The sequence below is a fragment of the Dendronephthya gigantea genome, unplaced genomic scaffold, assembly GCF_004324835.1.
Source record: "Dendronephthya gigantea isolate DGI-Jeju-01 unplaced genomic scaffold, DenGig_1.0 000028F, whole genome shotgun sequence".
Lineage (NCBI taxonomy): Eukaryota > Metazoa > Cnidaria > Anthozoa > Malacalcyonacea > Nephtheidae > Dendronephthya > Dendronephthya gigantea.
In genome coordinates, this window is record NW_021163038.1 from 1,901,507 (window position 1) to 1,921,312 (window position 19,806).

The 19,806-nt window shown below is 38.9% G+C and overlaps 2 protein-coding genes across 2 annotated transcripts; both read right to left on the bottom strand.

Moving 5' to 3' along the window:
- Nucleotides 1-431: 431 nt before the first annotated feature.
- On the bottom strand, nucleotides 432-5,947 carry LOC114523808. Its single transcript, XM_028544842.1, has 11 exons — nucleotides 5,623-5,947; nucleotides 5,476-5,543; nucleotides 4,979-5,029; nucleotides 4,530-4,619; nucleotides 3,963-4,028; nucleotides 3,735-3,832; nucleotides 3,589-3,652; nucleotides 3,027-3,077; nucleotides 2,383-2,427; nucleotides 2,031-2,095; nucleotides 432-1,812 (listed from the first exon to the last, which is right to left on the bottom strand). Exons 1-11 carry the CDS (start codon nucleotides 5,639-5,641, stop codon nucleotides 432-434), a joined length of 1,998 nt encoding a protein of 665 aa, XP_028400643.1. The 5' UTR covers nucleotides 5,642-5,947.
- Nucleotides 5,948-7,280: 1,333 nt separating this feature from the next.
- Nucleotides 7,281-18,242, bottom strand: LOC114523809 (sacsin-like). Its single transcript, XM_028544843.1, has 4 exons — nucleotides 18,165-18,242; nucleotides 16,288-16,417; nucleotides 8,173-16,183; nucleotides 7,281-7,773 (listed from the first exon to the last, which is right to left on the bottom strand). Exons 2-4 carry the CDS (start codon nucleotides 16,307-16,309, stop codon nucleotides 7,281-7,283), a joined length of 8,526 nt encoding a protein of 2,841 aa, XP_028400644.1. The 5' UTR covers nucleotides 16,310-16,417; nucleotides 18,165-18,242.
- Nucleotides 18,243-19,806: the final 1,564 nt, after the last annotated feature.

The window sequence follows — 19,806 nt, forward strand, 5'->3', positions numbered from 1 at the left end:
ACGGTCCATCTGGCAGAGAGGAGGGAAGGATCAAATCGAGATAACTTAAGCGCAGTTCTGGCTTTAAGGATGTGTCTACATGGAAGTCCCATTTTCACAGGATACGTGCATTGGCAAGTGTTACCTGACACTGTTACTTCACCATAGGTACAACTCTTTATTAAAACTTTGTTCTCGGACAAAACCTGTTGTACGGTTAAACGTTTGGCAAGTTCAACTTGACGCTTAAGGTGTTTGAAAGCGTATGGTGTTAGAACTTCAGCATATGTGCGGATGTCCTCCTCACACGATTCAATTGATATGGGCTTGCGTAATGTTGCCATAATTTTCTGGTGTGTCCTTTCATTCCGCAATGTTCCAAGGAGTGCAAACATTTCTGTAAAAATTGTAAAAGTGTTGCATAGCGAGAGCAAACACTTTTAATCTTCGCATTAGCACTCTCTAAACGATTGGTTGGTTGTTTCACCAAGGTTAAAAGTTGAATCCTTAAAACAAGAAACCCATTGCTCTTTTATAGGGTGCCAATTGTCAAAGAAATAGTTTCTTACAGCTTTTGATTTGGTTTCCTTTAACAGATTTACGTTTTCTTCATAGGCTTCTTCTGTTTTGGAATAAATTATTGCGGTTAATATCTCAAGAACTCTGTCCCGTTCACCTGACGTTATCCCCATTTTCTCAACTGTTATCTCCCTTCTGAAAGTTCGAAGTGTATGATAAAGGCATATAAGTAGGGATGCGCTGGGAAAGCATTTGGCGAAGGCTTGACGTTCTGTGAAATCCTTGTCGGACATGATTACTGTAGTCCTTATCCAAGCTGGATTGTGCCTTTTAAATGCTTCCATGGCTGCTGTTATGACAGTTTCACTCTCTTCAGCAACGATTAGAAGGGCGACAATATCACTAAGGCCATTTCCATCCACTACCATCAGCACATAGAGTGGCATTCTCAAATCAAGAAGTTTGTAAGTAGCATCCACAAGCAGGAGCTCAGGAAACCTGTCGTACGCATGTTTCATGTACTGGTCTTGAAAGAAAAGAGACTTAAAATTGCTGTCTTCGTCCGTTGCTACTTCTACAACTGCGCCTTCTTTTGTCTTCAGATAATCCACGACGACGTCAAGGTCATTGCTATTTATTTTCGACTTGGTTTTGGTTTTCAAGTTTGAAATATCCTTTAATGTTACTCGCTGTCCTGTCGTGGTTTGTATTTTCTGTTGCAGCAGTTTGTTGTTAGCTTTTAGGCGCACTGCACCTTGGATTTCCTCTTTCAGTGCACCAGTGAGCTTTCGCTGACGAGGTAGATGTTTGTACAGTTCTTCTGACAGAGAATGGTTGTGATCCATGGTCATTTTCATAACTTCTAACGCTTTTCCGTCCGTGGACAAAACAATATAAACTTCGAACTGACATCCTTGTTTAAAGGTTTTAGTATCACGCTTTCTGTCGTCTCTATTCTCTGCTTTTCTTCCTCCAAATTTGCAGCTTAATTTCAGGGAGTAGTACTGGAGGCTCAACTCAGCATTTGCTACTCGTTTGGGGACTCGCTTCTGTGCAGATACAAGGGTTCTGACATCTCGTTTCCACAGCTCGCAAAAGTGAATATCCTCATATTTGGCTTTGGCCTCATTAAAGTCATTTACAGTATAGAACTTTCTACCAACGTAAAATATGTCATTACTAGCATCTTGATCTACTTCTTCTTTAATCGAGAGGATGTCACCTGTTTCACTTAAGGGGGAGGATTTAACTACATCATCTGGCAACACTATCGCAGTCTGTTCTGGTGATGTTACAGATGGTCGCTCTAATGCGCTAAATGTGAAGACATATGAAAATAGTTAAAGTATTGAATTCAATGATTGCACACTAAACATCTCAGGAGAGGATAGAATGGATTATGATGAATAACATGCTTAGAAAACTTTAATACTTGAGTGGTAGCAGGCAACATGGCAACATTGTGACGACTAATCAACTGTACACTACACTACTGTATAAATTATACTGTGACAAAACTGGCAGATCATTACCATGCTTTAATTTCTTTGTTTCTTATTTCATTCACCATATCCAATCGAATTTTTGCTATATCTTTCTATAAATGCAAATATGTATAACAGCTATGGTGCTTAATGAATTACTTTACATACTGTTAAATTAATAAGCACATATACTGCACATAATAAACAAACACACAGCAGCTATGCAGGACTATGATGGTTGTGTATACGTAAAAGTTTAGGAGACCAATTACTGCAGGACCAAAACTCAAAACTAAGAAACCGACACATTGCCATCACAGATATACTACACCATGTAACTAACAAACTAAAAATCCAAAGGCAAGGATACAAGGCAAAGGTAGTTAATTAAATGCAATACCTGGTTGAATGAGAATGGCTGTTGAAATACCAAATGCTTCATGTACTAGTTGAAGAAATAGAAAACATTATGGTTAAAAATATTATTGCCCTCAAGCTTGCCCAGCAAATAATATTTGACAAAGGCATATCAAAATTGTATTGAGCAACGTTAAAACGAAACGTTACTTGAATAAAATTTTATTAAATTATTATGCCTCTTTGGAGTATTATTTGCTGGCCAATAATATTTTTTACTAGAATTTATTTTCTGCCTGATGTTTTTATTGCTAAGGGACCGGTCATTAAATATGGTAGGTGGGGGGGGGTGGAGGAGAAACCCAACATTTTGACACAAAAAAACCACAAAAGTTGTATACTTTTTCAAGACCTCCCCATATTTATCTTATATTTTTTGAAGACCCCCCTCTCGATCCTTGGTCCTCTTGAAAATTTAGTTTTGTAGTAAACATGCAGTATGGCCAGCCATACTGCATTCTTACTACAAAACTGAATTTAAATTTTCAAGAGGACATCCATCTATTTCTTATAGCTATTTCTTATAGACATTTCTTATAGTTTAAAAAGACATACCAGGTTTAATGATCATAGCATTTTAATACTGATTGCCTATCATAATTGTTTTGCATATTACAGTATACCTACCTGACACAGAAATACTCCACAGTCAATGTAGTTGTCTTGTTTCGGAATATCCTAATAAATTGTGTCAATGAACAAAATAATATTTAATTAACATAAACTGCCTCCGTTTCTAATCAGTCAGCAACATTTAATTATAACATAAAGTTAGCCTGCTCACAGCAACCAGGTATCTCTGTCACTTAGAAATTCAAGACCCAATGTTTCATCCAAGTCTAGTGTCGGGGGTTATCTGAAGTAACAACTTTAAGGATCTTTATGAATACAGTGACATCATTGACCAACAAGGTGAAGATACTCTAGCAGCCAATAACAATAGCTACTACCTGCTCTAATCATAGCATTTTGGTTGCAAAATAATAATTTTATGTTACTATAAATTTTATGTTACTATATGTGGCCGAGGGTCAATTAAATCATCCAAAGCTGACTAATACCACTTTTTAACAATGAACATATATCAGTGCATGATCTGTCTTGCTCGCTGTTATGCTACAGTGATCTGTCTTAATTGCCTTCCAACGTACTGCTATATGCTATGCACATATGACAGCTAGTAACTTACTTTTGCAGTCCCAAAACTCCAAGACTCTGAATTATGTTCAGGGTATAGGTGAGTAACAAGTTTTCTAAAAATAAATGTGTATTTAGACAAAGTACATAATTAACAGGACTGCATTTATACTCATTACTTCTGAATTGACGTATTACCTTATTAATTTTAAATGATCCACAACATAGTCAGGTATGCAATCTGTACCACCCAAGGAGTCATAGTAGGTGACAACTTTATTTCTTTTGTCCACCACCTTTGGTTAGATACAAAATTACTTAATTACATGTACATGTGAGCTAAAATATACTATACAATATGTCATATGTAGTACACTAATAAAGTAGTCTACTCTGCTAGTCCATGCATGCACATGTCATACATACACATAGTGTCCAGTGTTTATCTTCATTGATAGGGAACATGAGCAAGTCACTTAGAACTGAACTATCCTAAAAAATACAAATAAATTATTATTTTTTATCATATGTAATTAACAGTTGACTATCTAGCAATATCTTGTTATTTCTCAACATAATTATAGTGTTGCAACATAAATAATGCATACAATTTAGAGCAGTACTACTTAATTGATCGAGGTATTGTCAGTCACTTTTAAAAACAGAAAAAATGTAATTAACACATGATTGTTTTATTATTTTGTTTATTGTTTTACCACCTACAGAGATGCACCATTCCTTTTTAGACTTTCGGACTAGGCAAGTTAAACAGTATAGCTTAATCCCCTACTACTTTAAAAAAAGGGGTAAGCATTTTCCACACAAATACAAAAATATAAAAAATTTGCCAACATCACAGGGCTATATATTTTCTGTATTTTACATGTTTTTTTCTGCTGTACTGTTAACTTTCGAAATTCAAAAGAGGAATGGCGCATTGATATTATTAATAATATAGCCTGCAAGCAGGCTCTCCAGTTGCTACAGGTGTACCTTGTCCATCCATCTAGCAAATGAATTGGAAAATTCCTCTTTTTTAAACTTTGTGAAACAGAAGCTGTTTTTAATTGTGATTGATACATTCTGTAAGAGACAATATACATATATATACCAATAATTAATTAATCAATTTATAACATTAACATATACAGTAAACCTAGCAATGCTCACCTATTCTAATTATTATCAGAGAACATGCAATGGAATATATGATCAAGACACATATAAAATTCATAACACATGTACACTATTGTGTAGTAATACCATACAGTGCAATATCATGGGACACCATGGTTGCCTTGAATGTATGCATGGTTTTGCAATTGGCCATGTATTCCTCAACAGCTTATAGTATAATAGTGTGTTTAGACATAGCATCCTTGATTAATTGATTATGAAGTGCATGCATGTATGTAGCATAACATAATGAATCATATACATACAGGCATCTTCTGTGCGCATTCTTGTAGAAGATTTCCATAGAAATTTATTATCTAGAAAGGAACCAAACAATTAATGATTATAAATTAGTAACCTCTAAGGAAAGCTTGCCTTATCCTTAAGCTGCAAAACTCTCCCTTAAATGAGTGTAAGTTCATCTGTTGGACAGAGTATAAATACCATACAGTAAACTAGTAATGTGGCAATGCATTGTAGTAATCAACAGTGGGTCAAAGTACGGCCCACCATAGAACTCTGCACCGTAATGGGAAGCACCAACAAGAACAGAATGATACAATACTGTAGGGATGGTACTGGCTGGATTATACAAAGCGGATTTAATTCCTTAGGGGTATATTTAGTCAGTTGGGGAGGGGGGGGGGGGCTAGCAAATGTGTGGATGACCATTCGATGACCACTTGCACTATGGTTAGCTTTGCCATTGGGATTTGGGAAACAGTAGCCATACGCCAAATGGATTGTATAAAGCTTGTCTTACCTCGTCATTGAGCCACTGATTATTAGATACCTGTACTAGGCTTAGGTTGATATTTGCTGCGATCTCTTCTGAACAAATAGTTTAAAATTTAGTAAATAAAGTAAATATTTGAGTTTGAGCAAGATTTCTAAGTGTATTCCAATTTACCTTTACTGTTTTCAGCCATATGGATACAATCTTGGAAATTTGTATTACAAATTGACTTGTTGAATATTCCAACTTCCCGCCATCTGTATATACCGCGTAGGCGCGCAATAGCGTGTCTTTTTCGCGCGTCGCGCACGTTTTTGTTCCCAGGTTATTAGGGGCCAGACAGCGCTTTTGCAATAATACATATAAACAAAAGCTTCTGAGTAGTGGTTTTACTGGTTTATACGAGTCGCAAATATCTTGTACTCGAAACCATTTTCTTCAAACAGAGAATAACAAGTAAAAAAAGGGGAAAATATTCGGATTCCTCATGTATGACGGCTCAATTACTGCAAATTATTTATAAAACAACACGATATATATACAATGGCATTTAATAAACTTTATTCGTGCGAAAATACGAATTCTTGGCATTTTGTATTAGGATACTCGTGTAGACAATACGTGGATACTGCAGATTAGATAACTGCCGGCCGTTTAGTATTTCAAGCTGACTTCAAGCAACAATATGGCCGGCTGCCGGTTATTTAGGCTTGACAAGTAAAAACTATACAGCCGGCTGCCGGCTGTCTAGCCACTTCGTAATTTTATGTTGTCATATTCCCTCTGCGCTTAATTTAATATGATGAATAATAATATGGATTCAAAGCCTTGCCCAAATTTCAACAAATATCGCCCTTTAATACAAGATTCACAAGTTCCAGCTATGATCTGCGACAATATCGACATAAACTGCTGTAATTGTGCGGTAGAAGACTAACGTTTAACGCTCTAAAAGTCACAGACACAGGTTACCGACACAAGTTTGAACACATATATGACTCTGACATTGTTTTAATATTGATTATATATCCTCTGTACTTACGTTCAGATTCTTGTCGTACACACACGTTGGCTGTGTAGCAAAAGCCTCTTCAAATCTACAGTAATTCGTATTAGTACATAAACGGCCTTTGGACGTATCAGTATTTTAAGAAATTTTGTTTATATCTTTCCTGTAATAATCACTTTCGATTTGAGATGCATGGATTACATGACTATAATTATGTTTTAACCACTTCCGGCTTTATGGAGTCGCGAAGCAAAGATACCCAAAGTAATAAATAACTAACTTATAGCCTGATCTTGTTCTTTGAATTTTCAGTGTCGGTTTTCATGTGTCGGATTTCGTATAACAACGAATTTCAACGAATTATGTTATATGAAAGCAGCCATAAGGAAAAAATAACCTAGGCAATCATGCAACGGGTAGGAATACCGTGGTGGCATATTTTAAGGCCGGCCTCCACTTGCACGTACGTACGCGAAAGAGCATGCGCCAATTCGGCCGCACCGACTGTACCTGTAAGTGTAAGCCAGCCTTTGCCTGAAAACCCGTTTCCCAACTGTCATCCCCGTTGTGTCACTCTATTGCTATAGAGTGCGTGGAACAGTAGAGCGATTGTATATAGATATTCACGGTATATAGATATTCACATGCAGTATATAGATATTCACGGTATATAGATATTCACATGCAGTATATAGATATTCACGGTATATAGATATTCACATGCAGTATATAGATATTCACGGTATATAGAGGAATAATTGAAATTTGAATACCGTGACTAAATCGTCACTACTACACTGTTTTCCAAGTTATCTTCATCTCGCTAAAATGTCAGAGGCGAAACCATTCTCGTTTCTAGCCACTGGTCATTCAATTCCTTCGCAGCAAAGTCGAACAGTTTAGATGCTTCTTCAACGGCCGTCTTTGCTTCATCGTCGCTAAAAGCATCGCATGGGACGATATCAAACGGCTGGCGATTGGGATAACGAGTATTCAAGTAATATTTGACGAATCGTGTCACTGATTTCGTGGCAGTCCCATTCAGTCCTGTTTCTTCTGTGAATTTGCTTGCTAGTCTCACTACGTCGTGGGAGGAGAGCAAACCACCAGAGATGCCACAATGATAAAATAACAAAGCTTTTAAGGATTTCTCCACAACCTGATGGCTCTGGAAACATGCATGGGCATTGTAAGGAGGACCGGATTTGAGTAACCACCTTGCACTATTCAAATCACTCCTGGATTGTCGCAGCCATCGCATTGCTTCTCTGGAATCCTTCGGAAAAATTTTCTCGTCTTCGGTATCATCTCTGAAGCTGGAAAATATTCATTTAAAGTTATATACTACAGGTCAATCATATCAATTAGATGTTTAAAAGACTATATTATCCAGATGGAACGCGAATGTGATCATAATATCATATTACTTGCCCGTACTATAAAAACCCACTCCCAAATTCTACCCCCGAAGCTATCAATTTTAGCTGACATAATCAATTAATTTTAACTACATAATCGACTAATCAATTTTAACTACATGCATTCTACTGTTATCCCAATATCCCTATGTGTGGATACAAGTCGAAGGTTCTTACGAAGGTGAATCTCTGGACTTTAAAATGCCCTTTTAACACTGGACCACTCAGTAGACTTGGCTAAATTTTATTTAAAACTCTCAACTATGCCTCAGGAAGCTCTGATGTGTTTAAATTTACCTTGAGTATTCACCATCTCCATAACCATGACTAGGACCAATGCTATATCCACCATGAGACTGAGCAGTGCGCTTTTTACCCCGCCTATTAGACGTTCCACCAATACCATCCCCTTCGGCTCCACTGAATCCCCCTCCATCTCCTCCGTCCCCACGTTCACCATCACTCTCGGAATCCATTTCATCTTCAGTGAAATCATCGGCGCTTCTGGAGGTACTTTGAGTAATATCAAGGTTATTCAACGACACTGAAATTTCACCTGCTGATGTGCAGTTGAGCATTGCGGTCAGCCCATTTTCCTTTTTAATGCAACCTTCTAGAATCTTATTAACACAGGCAGCAGTTGAAACCTTTCCTCCATCGTCAGCTAAGTCGTGTTGCATGTACAATGACCAATCGCCGTCTTCTTGTACTGCATAGCAACTCTTCTCTAAATTATCCAATAAGAGACTCGTAACACGTTCGATCACATTGACTCTGATTTTTTCAAATCCAATACACTTCATCGTAGTATTCGTTTGCAGTCTCTTCAAGATTTCTTCAAATTCCTGTGGATCCTGTTGATTGTGGACTAGTAACCGTTTCAGTCCTTCTTGGAATTCATCGGATCGCAAAAGATCCTGAAATTGTTCTTGGAAACGGCATACGGCACCACTTCGAGCTTCGGAACATGTGGAACTTTTGCACTCAGAAGCGACTTCCTCCCTGACTACATCATCAAATTTAATCGGAGTTAAATGCGCTGGTAGTGCATCGATATAACTATCAACGGGCTTTCTAAGGCCACACTCTTCAAATTGCAAAAGAATAGGCATTTGAAGGTTCTTTATCACTTCCGTAAAACGTGGTGAAACTTTGCAAATCATATCAGATGATTTGAGAAGTTGTCCGCTTTCACTTGGCAAATATAACTCTTCAATTCCATCAGGACTTGCACCTTTTTGTATTAAACGAAAAACTTGATACATCGAATAAACGACTTTTTTCTTCTGGTCAGAAGAGAGAACCCCTTCTCCGATCTGTGTGTGGACGGATCTTAAAACGTAGGCAATTTGCTGCGGTGTTGGCCTATCTGTTGCACCGAGTCGTTTGAAAAAATGCTGAAATTCTCTTAATTCATCTGGCACGGGAAAAAGGAATGGTTTCAAACGGAATGATTCAGAAGCTTTGAACACCAATAGTTCTGCATTCACAAAGGTTTTATCTTTCTGTAGAAATATGCATGAACTACCTCTCAGGCGATTGCCAATATCTAAACAAACTTCAGTGCATCTGCCATTTGGGTTATGACCACAGCATTCCATGGTACCAGAGAGGAACCGGTAAATCAGCTTCGTGATTTCTTTTAACTGTTCACCATGTTCACCATCAACTGATTCAAGGCAAGGTGAGTTGACTATGTTTTGCAGATGATTGAGTACTTTGATATATCCAGGTCCAGAATAAGCAATACCAAGGTTGTTAAACTTTGTGATATCGTTTGGTTGCGCCCAGTCTGGAAGAAGTGGAACAGTAGTCCATGATATGAGTCTGTGATCCCACGGAACTGCATCACGGAACGCAATGAAAGGTGGATAGCTGTTTTGTGGACGTTGGTACTGCTCGTGAATTAAGGCTAATTCATCTTCTACTACAGCTGAAGCGATGAACTTGATTTGCGAAACTTCAGAAAGAAATGCCTCTTTTTGCAAGGTTCTCTTCGTAAAAAGACACTTTACCAGTTCTCTGGATTGAATGCAGGTTTCTTCGTTGATAGGAGAACGCCTGCCATATTCAGCTACTGTCGTACAAAATTGCAAGAATAACTGAGGTGTGATCGCAACTTTCAATCCGATATCGCGAAGTAGTTGTAACCAACTTGTATCATTGAATGGTGGCGGAGGAAATTTCTTAAGATCGTCTGCAAACATTACTTTAAACAGCTCGTTCTTGGGGTCGAAGAAGTTAGCTACGAGATGCAGGCGGCCATTTTCGTCAGGAATACAAGGATTTTCTCTCATACTCTTCAGCAAATCGTCCCTCGCAGATGACCCAGCTTGTGGAAATGAAGGAAAGACGTTGTCCTTTATATAACGTAAATGTTCCAATTGACTTTCTCTGGTGAAAATCTTGAAATATCTGAAGACATACTCCACGTAAAATTGTGTGACATTTTGACCACCTCTGACGCCAAGATCGATGTAGAGTCTCTGCAGGGTGAATAATACGTCTGAGTTCAAAAAAAGACATTCAGCTCGACTTTGAAGCTCATTTAACTGTTGCACTGGAACGCCAGACGGAACAAGAGCATAAGAAGAATAGGTACCGATCAAACTAACGAACTGTCCGTCCAATGCTTTATGAAACGGTAATTCCTTTATCATTCGTTTGCATTGCTCTAAATCCTCCAACCTATCATAGTCATCTTGCACAAACCGAAGAAAGTCACGAATGTCAGTTTTGGAAACCTTAGAGATGCTGAGCTCGTTTGTCCTCAACATGTGGCAAAGAACGATTAAGACATCGCTCGCGTTGTAAGGGTGGCCAACATAAGGATCTGTTATAGCACGAACGTTTTTTGAATGTTGTTGAAAAGTGATCTCTTTGTCTAGTACTGGACATTTCAGTTTCATCAAGAACTTGCGAACTTTTTCTTGTTGAGCAGATTCATTTCCCAAGGCTGTCATATCCAAAATGGATTTCGCATTCTGGACAGTCACAAGTTTTCCACCTGTTGTGGGAATAATTGGCCATTCCAAGAGACAATTTAGAGGGACGTAATCTTTACAGGACTCAGGGTTGGCGTAATTTTGTAGAAATTTCCATAGTCGTCTAAACCAATGTTCTGACAAGATTCCTTTAGTTGGGAACGTCCATGTTCGACAATTGATTGCCTTCAAAGACATTTTGCCTGTGAACACGTGCGGTAGTAATTGTGCGAGATCTTTTTCGGTAAAACTCCGAACAATATCTTCCTCCGATTCGGTAGAATCTGATGGGATTTGATGGACAATTTCAGAATGAATAAACAATTCAGACCGCGTTGGAATGAGATCCCCGAATGTAGAACGGAACACTGGATGACATGACTCAAAGATTCTCAGGTAGCCATCTTGTGTTAATAGCAAAGGTAAGCCTTTCAACTGTTTGCCGAAATTTTCTTCAGCACGACAATATTTTATTAAGAGTAACAAGTCTGAAACACTTTTGACTACAGTGGCTTGCAGCTTTTTCGGAAGATTTCCAACCTTGCAAGAAGATCCTGTCGAATTGAATTCTTTTAAAAAACCAATTACGCTGTTTGGACTTACTTCGTTCGAAGTCACACCACCAAATCTGAATCCATCGTATATTCGATACGGAGTTTGAAGCAACACAGGGAGACCAATTCGTAATAGCAGATGCAGAAAATCAGTATTTTCATCAACTGGTGAACTGGTGAAATAGGCTTGGTCAGCAGGAAGCCATTCGGGGCGATTGAAACGCGCAGGTGAGGTTTTGTTAGTAATAGCGCTGCTCGAGGTGTAGTTAGACCCACCAAGATGAGTAGTCCCCTTGTCTTCTGATTTGGTTGGAACCAGCAACGGCAGCACGCTAGCTCTTGTCTGGCCAAGATGCCGATACAATGCAATGGCAAGAGTTGCCCAGGCACTATCTTTAAAAATTCTTGGAAAGAAACTATGGTAACGTGAAAGTTGGTCGTCACTGTCGCACAGGTGCTTACGAGCCTCAATGATCAAATCAGCGTAGGCACGTGGTAATACAGAGGTTTTCATAAAGTTGTTCCATTCACATTTTATGCCTTTACCATCAGTGTCTGTCCAAAGTCCTCGTCTAGTGCTATCCAACGCAAAATGACCGTTGACGTGAACAGGAAGATTAGTACAATTCTGTGGGAGAGGCAAGAAACAGTATACAATGCCACGAACTTCTGATTGTTTTTGACCAAACGAGAACGAGGAACGATTCCACAGTCGAGCTGCAATACCACCACGTGGAAGAAGACCCAGATTACGTCCGTCGGGGATTTCACCATTCTGTATTAGAGAGGAGTTTGAAACGATCGATCCAATGCACCTTTGTACCAACCATTTCTCGACTTTCTTCTTGTCTTCGTAGATTTTTAGGGTGTAGTTGACTCCCTCCCATCCGATTTCAGCGGTTGGAATGTTTTTGAGATCGCAGGCCTTCCGTCCCAGTTCTCTACGCTTTCTCTCATCCTCCGGAGTGATCACAGACTCGACACAAAATATTTCTTCCATTTTGCCATTTAGATTAATCTTTGATAATGTTATTTTCTTGATATTATTAAGAAATAACAATGACTTCCGTGCGTCCTCTCCCATGGTCTGAAAAAGATTTTCCACATCAGGAGAACCGTTGGATATCTTCGATTCATTCCTTTCTTGTCTCAGGGGAAAACGGAACATAGTAGAGCCTTTTAAATTAAATTTACCAGGAAGATATCCGTCGAGTGTATCCGAGTTGAGATCTCGAAATTCTGCATCCATGGCTTTGAATATTTGGCCACGATCATCATCAAAATATCGGGAATGAGGATCGAGAAACACAAGAGTGTCGTCGTTGGATAAAAAGCTGGGATAGTCGGTAAGATGGTAAACTGAATTGAAACCAATTCCATATTTTCCTGTCATTCCTGGAGTATCTCGCTTGCTTCCAATACCAAGATTCTTAATTCCATCCAGGTCTTTGTCTGTAAATGGTCTGTCATTGTAGACACAAAGTGCTGGTCCTTGCACTTCCGCCGACGTTTCTCCTTCAACCACGACCTTTTGACATTTCAGACGTCGTGTATCGTGTATGAAGTGTATCTCCGAGGCTTGAGCATCATCAGCGTTTTGTACAAGTTCCTTTAGTATTCCATCAGCCGGATATCCATCCAGAATTCCTTTTAGTCGTTCAGTTAACTCTTCGTGTTGCCCGAATGACTCTCCGTAGCCAATACGACGTGAATACTTCTTCAATATTACATTCTTTAAAGATTTCGCGCCGAGGAAATGTGCTGTTTGCGGTGGTACCTTCTCGTGGACTTTTAGGTTATTACCTGGATCTTTCAACCATAAGCTAAGGTTTACCACAACATCTTTGCTTGGACGCAAAATTCTATGTGTGTCTGGAAGTGGAATCTTTCCGACGAAATTCTTCACGGTGGGATTTCCGACATCTATTTGACTGATGAAAAATATTGCAGCTTGCAATTCGTCGCTATTCAGGGGCCAACCTTGCTTTGTTTTTTCCAGTTCAGAAAGAGCGCTGATGTAATCTTCATCGCTAAATGTCTCCTTGATTTGAACAGCTTCAAAAAGATTGCGATATTCCAATATGTAGTTGGATGGAAGGGTGAATAAAAATGGAGCTCCGTTTCCGCTTGACGTGTAAGCCACCTTTTTGCTCTCCACAAACGTGCCTTGAAGAAACAACCAATTCCGTACTGCGAGCTCACTCAGGAATCTTCGATTTCTCGACCCCTTTCTCGACCCCTTTCTCGACCCCTTTCTCGTGATCGCATCGTTAAAGAATCGGTAAATTCTCTGGCAGACGGATTCAATGGCCGATCTCATTTCAGCTTTTTGTTTTCTCTCTTTCGGTAACTTACTCCAAAACTTCATTGCTTCCTCTAACTGCTGAATGACTAACTCGTATTGAGGCTGACGGCTGGAAAATCCTAAAAGATTTTTTACTTTTGTATTCATCTTTCCACAACCATCTTCATTGGATGTATTTACGATTAAGCAGGATGATCCAACAAGCATGGCATCTTTTGGAAGGAAGACTTCGTTTGGTGCGTATAACTGCGAACAAACCAAATTTGATGATCCTTTCCACGGTAAAATGAATTCACCAACAGGCTTTTTTAACACTGGCAGAAACTGTAAATGTTGCAGAAGACTTGAATATGGAACTGGGATTGGCAAGTGATCTATTCGCTTGTTGATGTATGCGATTAGCTTTCGACACCGTTCGAGCCCTCCGGTTTCAACGATTGACTTAGCTCTTTCGTAGATTCCAGCCCAATCTAGATCGTTCACCATACCGAGTGTTTCCAAAACATACAATCTGTTTGCATCACGCAGGCCGTGTCCGATTGGAAAACGCTGATCTTGCTCGGAAAACAACTCCGATGGGGAACTGGATGGGTGGATAAGTTTAGAAGGTTTCACCAAATTTCTCCCGTTTAGTGATACTGAAATAGAGGCATTCTGTTTGAAAAGGCGAGCATCGCAGGAGGATTCTTTTTTATATCGGATTCGATCCAATCCAAAGCAAACGATGGCATCTCTCTGAGTGGGAGAGAAAGTCTTGATGTTTGGAAAAAAATTTTGCTCCATAAATTTTGTGTAGGACAAAGTGCGTCGTTGCAGGATGCCGGATCGATCGTATTTTCTTAGGGTTTCCAACCTGTTACGGGGCAAACTGAAAACATGGATCCCCAGAGATCGCAATAATTCCACTGTCGTCTCGTAGATCCCGGTAAATTCATCGCTGAGAATAAAACCATCTTTGATACTCTTCCAATTTCCATCGCTGTAAAATAACTTGGTTCTTGGATCCAACAAGACACTGCAGATTTTCTGAACTAGCTTCTCCCAGGATTTCATATCAACGGTGTCACTGCTTGGCCACAGATTGTAAAATTTGTAATCCTTTATCTTACCGATCGAATCTTTCAGGTTTTCAAGAAGCATGATGTAAGCTCTGGCTAATGCGTCCTCCATCAGGGCTTCGTTCCAATTCACCTCGATTGGTTGGTTTCCTGTAGTCGATCGTTTCCAAATTTCAACGCGATTAGACATGATGGCAAAATACCCGTTGACATGGACAGGAAGCCCAGTGGAAATGGACAAAGGGAGAAAGCAAAACAGTTCCCCAAAAAGATCAGAGTTGGAATTCCGCCTGGAGGCTCTCTGAATCACGAACGCTGCCCCACCACAGGGCAAGAAGCCACGAGCTCGACCTTCTGGTGAGCGAGCAATTTTGAGAGAATCGTCAGTCCCACTTGCTGAAACTAACAACCAAGTTTCGTCACTTCTGTATCGACCGTCACATCCACTCAATTCTGACTCTTCCTTTCTGGTCTCAATGTTAACAAGCTCACAACTGGATGGGAATTCCTTGCAAATGTTTTGAGAATCACGGTTTTGTTTCCACCATTTGGAACACTGCTTTATAAACGGTTCTGTGCTGTTTGTCCCCTCTTGCCGGAAGACTTGAACGCTTGGTTTCTTCACAGACAGCACCAAACGCTTTTGGTCTGGTTGACTTGATTTATCCAATTCAAAGACGACTACTTCTTTCACATGTTGGGAGAAGATTAAAAGATTCGAAGCGCATTCACAAATGCTACAAACAATGGCTTGAATCTTGTCTCGACCATATGGGGATTTGATAATATCGCTGGTTCTTGCTTGGGCGGATGTGCGGAAAGGAAATCGGAATAATGTTCCGTCGAAGCAGAATCTATGACGTGTTTCCGTTGTGTTGCAACCAAAGACGCCATTGTATGGTTGAAACTGATCACGGTAACGTGTTAACGACTTTGATTTCTCGGAAAGATTGATGTGAATTCCAGGACGGGATCTGTCCCTAATGTGATGTTGTAAATGGTGAGTGTTCGGATCAAAGACCACCAAGTGTTCTCGGCTGATGAAACTTGGGACGTCTGTGAGGTGGTAGACAGCGTTGAAACCAAGACCAAACCTACCAATCTTTGAAATATCTCCGACTTTCGTTTCTCCTGCAAGTTTGTTGATGTTTTCAAAATCATCGTCAGTGAACACAGCATCGTTGTAAGCCCACAATGCTGGTCCTTGACATTCGGCCATGCCAGGGGAGAAAAGACTCCCCGTTCTTCCTTGTCTCCAGTCCACCAAAAACTTGACTTTACCAGCTCCAGCATCGTCTGCATTTTGAATTAATTCTTTAAAGATACCGACACCATCTTTGTATTCACGGAGTATATTACGTAGACGAGTTGTGAGTGGTTCGTACTGTCCTGTTTGTTCGAAAAGATCTAACCGAAAGAAAAGACATAATATTAATGTTAATTGCCACGTTTCTGGTGACATAATTGAAATACTGTTTTCTTTAGCTATGATTTCGATATGTGTTACGTACCTTCTTCTAACTTTGCAGCCATTTTCAATAAACTTATATCAGTAAGTATGTAAGCAACAATATGCACTACAACACTTAATTTGTATCCAAAGTGACACAAAATGAAATAGGTAACTTTTTAACAATCATCCTAAAATTGAAAAGAAGCAGAGGAATTATAGTGACACCAAGTGACAGAATAGGTAGAAACACAGCCTGGCGGTTCCTGATCGCCAGCCAGACGATTTTGTCCCGCTATGTAAATTTCGAGTTATTATAATTATTCATATCTTTAGAAAGTTAGAGTTATTCATGTTTTAGAGGGACAAATCGTCAGATTGGCTACGCCAATGAACACACGTAAACTTTGAAAAGTAATCTGTTTTTGAACAATTTAATTGATATATAATCGATATCATCGAATATCGAGCTGATCTGAGATCATGACGTCATAAAGCGTCTCGACAAATCTGAGTTATCATGTGCCTGGTGTTATTTGTCCTTATTCTTCCTACTAATATTATAAAGGGTGAAAAATTTAAATTCTAACATGCAGTTTGAGAAAAAATAAACGTGTTTTCACATAAATATAGTACAATTACTCGATATTTTCGAGTGTCTAAGTCATGTGCAATGAAGGAAATGATAATTCAGTTTTGTCGAAGATCTGGCTTCTTATTGGTTGATTTTTATACCCAGATGAGCTGGATATCATTGATACCATTGAATACATCGTCAGGGATTTTAAAACCATAACTGCAAGCTATGTAGAAAACGGTATGTCTTTTTACAGGTCATAAAAGGATCCACAAATACACAAAGAATGTAGTGTCAATTTTGTAAGATGTTTAACATCACATGCATTTTTATTCCTAATGAAACGATCTGTTGTTTTCGCCAGCATCTCGATAAAAAGACGCCGTGATAGGAATAATTTATTTTTATTTTTAAGTAGTATTTTCTACTTTAAAAGTTTCCGCTTATTTTGTACAATGACAAAGAATACACCAGTGGCAGAGAGTATCCAGAAATTAAGTCGTTTGCTTCACTATGCAGGTACTATAAAAGCTGCGTAACTCAAGAAAAGTATATCCCTGATTCATAACTTAAATTTTGAGCTTTTCGTCACACTAGCTGTATGAAGTGAAATTGAGCTAAACAATTATATTTTTGTTTTATTACCACTCGAAAAGAGTAAAAAAAATTGTTGAAAACCATCCAAATAAGGCAAAATGAATTAATTCCTTGAAATTGATTTGCCAATATCTCGGGTGATACTAAACGAAAGTGCTCATGTTATATCACAAAATTCAAGTTACGCCTTTTGGGATTCCGAAGCGTTTGTAAGAGAACTGTAGTATTTTCGATGATAAATTAAAGTTGGAACTTTCTTGCGCACAAAATAACGGCTGTAGAGGTCTATTCGATCCTTGCAGCAGGTGCCATTAACCGGAATTTCATAATTAATTAATAATTGAATGAATAATTAAATGTACCCCGAATCTAAAGTTCGCTAAAAGCACGTTACAACTTACAATTTTGCTGCGATTTTCTTCTTTTGATAGATGTAAACGAGTGAATTAGTTACGGATGTTTAAATAAGAGTTCGTATGTACATCAGAGCATTTTGCTGAAAGTCTGAAACGAATATATTTTTTCGAAACCGTGCTCGAATTTCAACAAGTACACAATGAATATCGGCCTTCTTAGTTCCTACTTACAATTGCAACCCATAGTTAACATCCATCTATACATCCTGAGATGTACATATTGTTATATACAGACAATAAGAAAATATCCAAGTCCAACGCTTCAGACGTTACTACAGACACACGTTAAACGAACCATGCAGACGATACTAATATCGAGGACACAGATTTTCTTTGGACTTCACTTACCTAACTATTTGCCTGTCAAAAGGTGTAACCTTAGCGCAAAGTTGCCAAAGCCTAATTTGGATCGACGTTGAGATGTGGCTGTTAAATTCAGAGCAAATGAATCAAACATCGTCACATCGTATAATCGCTTTCGATTTGAGCTGTTTAGTGGTTAGGTTAACCGCTCGGCCGCGGCTCGGGCGCTTCCGCTTTCTCGGATAAACAATGCAGATTGCAGAAGCGCCTAGGACGTGATGAAACTAACCGCACTTCAGTATAGGGCCTATTCTGGCAGGGATAGTAATATTCCATTATTGCTCACGTGTCTCGGTCAGTTTAGGGGCTGTTTACATGAGCCCGGTTACCCGAGATTCAACGAAGCGTGAGGGGACTTTGAGGTATTGAAATAAGTCGTTATGACAGCAAAAAAAGCACATGCTATTGTTGTGGTGATTATACGACTGCCAAGATCATGTTATCTGCTCATTTCAATACCTCAAAATCATCTCATGCTTCGTTTAATCTCGGGTAACCGGGCTCATGTAAACAGCCCTTAAGAATGATTAAAATGGTTTTGAACTTGAAGTGCATATCTGTACGACAAAAATAGACTTTCTTCGCCTACGAGATATGCAAATATGTCCAAGTAAACATGGATGCACATATGTATGCATGCATAATAATCCGTAAAACGTAAATAAATTATACAGGGTGTCCCTTGAAATCATCTATTGTTAAAATTTGAATGACGCAAATTTTTGCTCGTGGGCATTAACGTAACTTATCATCTCATCTATTGTTTGAATTGCTTTCGACGCGACCAAAACGCGACGTAAAACCTAAGCCTTAGATATACAGGATGTCCCAAAAAACCCCCAAACCATTAAAATCACCTATAACAATGTAATCCCTGGAGTTTAATTGCCTAAGCTCATTAACACCTCAATATCTTTTGTTTGAAATGCATTCGACGCGACCACAATGCGACGTTCAATAGCGGCCTTCTCAATAGTGAAATAAAATCACGCGTATGGAATATGCATGATAGTATGACGAGCGACGCAGCGGAAATTGGTAAAACTTACCCGCAATTCTTAATACTTATACTAGCTTCAAATTTGGGTAGCAAAAAGACTTACAAATGCCCAACGAAATATGACTTGCACAGAAGATTTGAAGCTTGCACACGGTAAAAATGAATGATGGAAAACGCCCGCGCACAATTGTTCGGAATAAAGTTTTAATCATTTCAAATTATAAAAGACAATGTTTCAATCTGCGACGTTTAACCAAGGCTTAACAATCAACGGCTTCAACTTTTGCACTTGGCATTTAGTTTGTCGAATTAATAATGATTTAGGGCACTTTCCATTAAACGGCCAAAATGGTGAGACCAGTCATATTTTAAATTGAAATAAAGTATTTCGTTAGGAATATAGCGATAAAACTATACTTTCCCGTGCTAGGCAGATGTAAATAACGATATACTTGAATTCAGAGTTCTTGAAACACTCTAAAATGCCAGTAATCTGTCTGTACCGAAATACAACAGGACCGGTCTGGCCGTTTTTTCCGTATAAAGGAAAGCGCCCTTAGATCAGTTCGTATAACATTATTTTCTCTTTTGCAGAATTTTTGCCCGTGAACTTTGATATTCAGGACG

Coding starts and splice junctions, on each gene's coding strand:
- LOC114523808 (XM_028544842.1), bottom strand. Junction 4,029..4,529: donor TTGCTAGATGGATGGACAAG/GTACACCTGTAG, acceptor TGTATTTTTTAG/GATAGTTCAGTTCTAAGTGA. Junction 1,813..2,030: donor AACAAAGAAATTAAAGCATG/GTAATGATCTGC, acceptor CTTCACATTTAG/CGCATTAGAGCGACCATCTG.
- LOC114523809 (XM_028544843.1), bottom strand. CDS start 16,309: ATGGCTGCAAAGTTAGAAGAAG. Junction 16,184..16,287: donor GGCTGCAAAGTTAGAAGAAG/GTACGTAACACA, acceptor TCTTTCGGTTAG/ATCTTTTCGAACAAACAGGA. Junction 7,774..8,172: donor GGAGATGGTGAATACTCAAG/GTAAATTTAAAC, acceptor AATATTTTCCAG/CTTCAGAGATGATACCGAAG.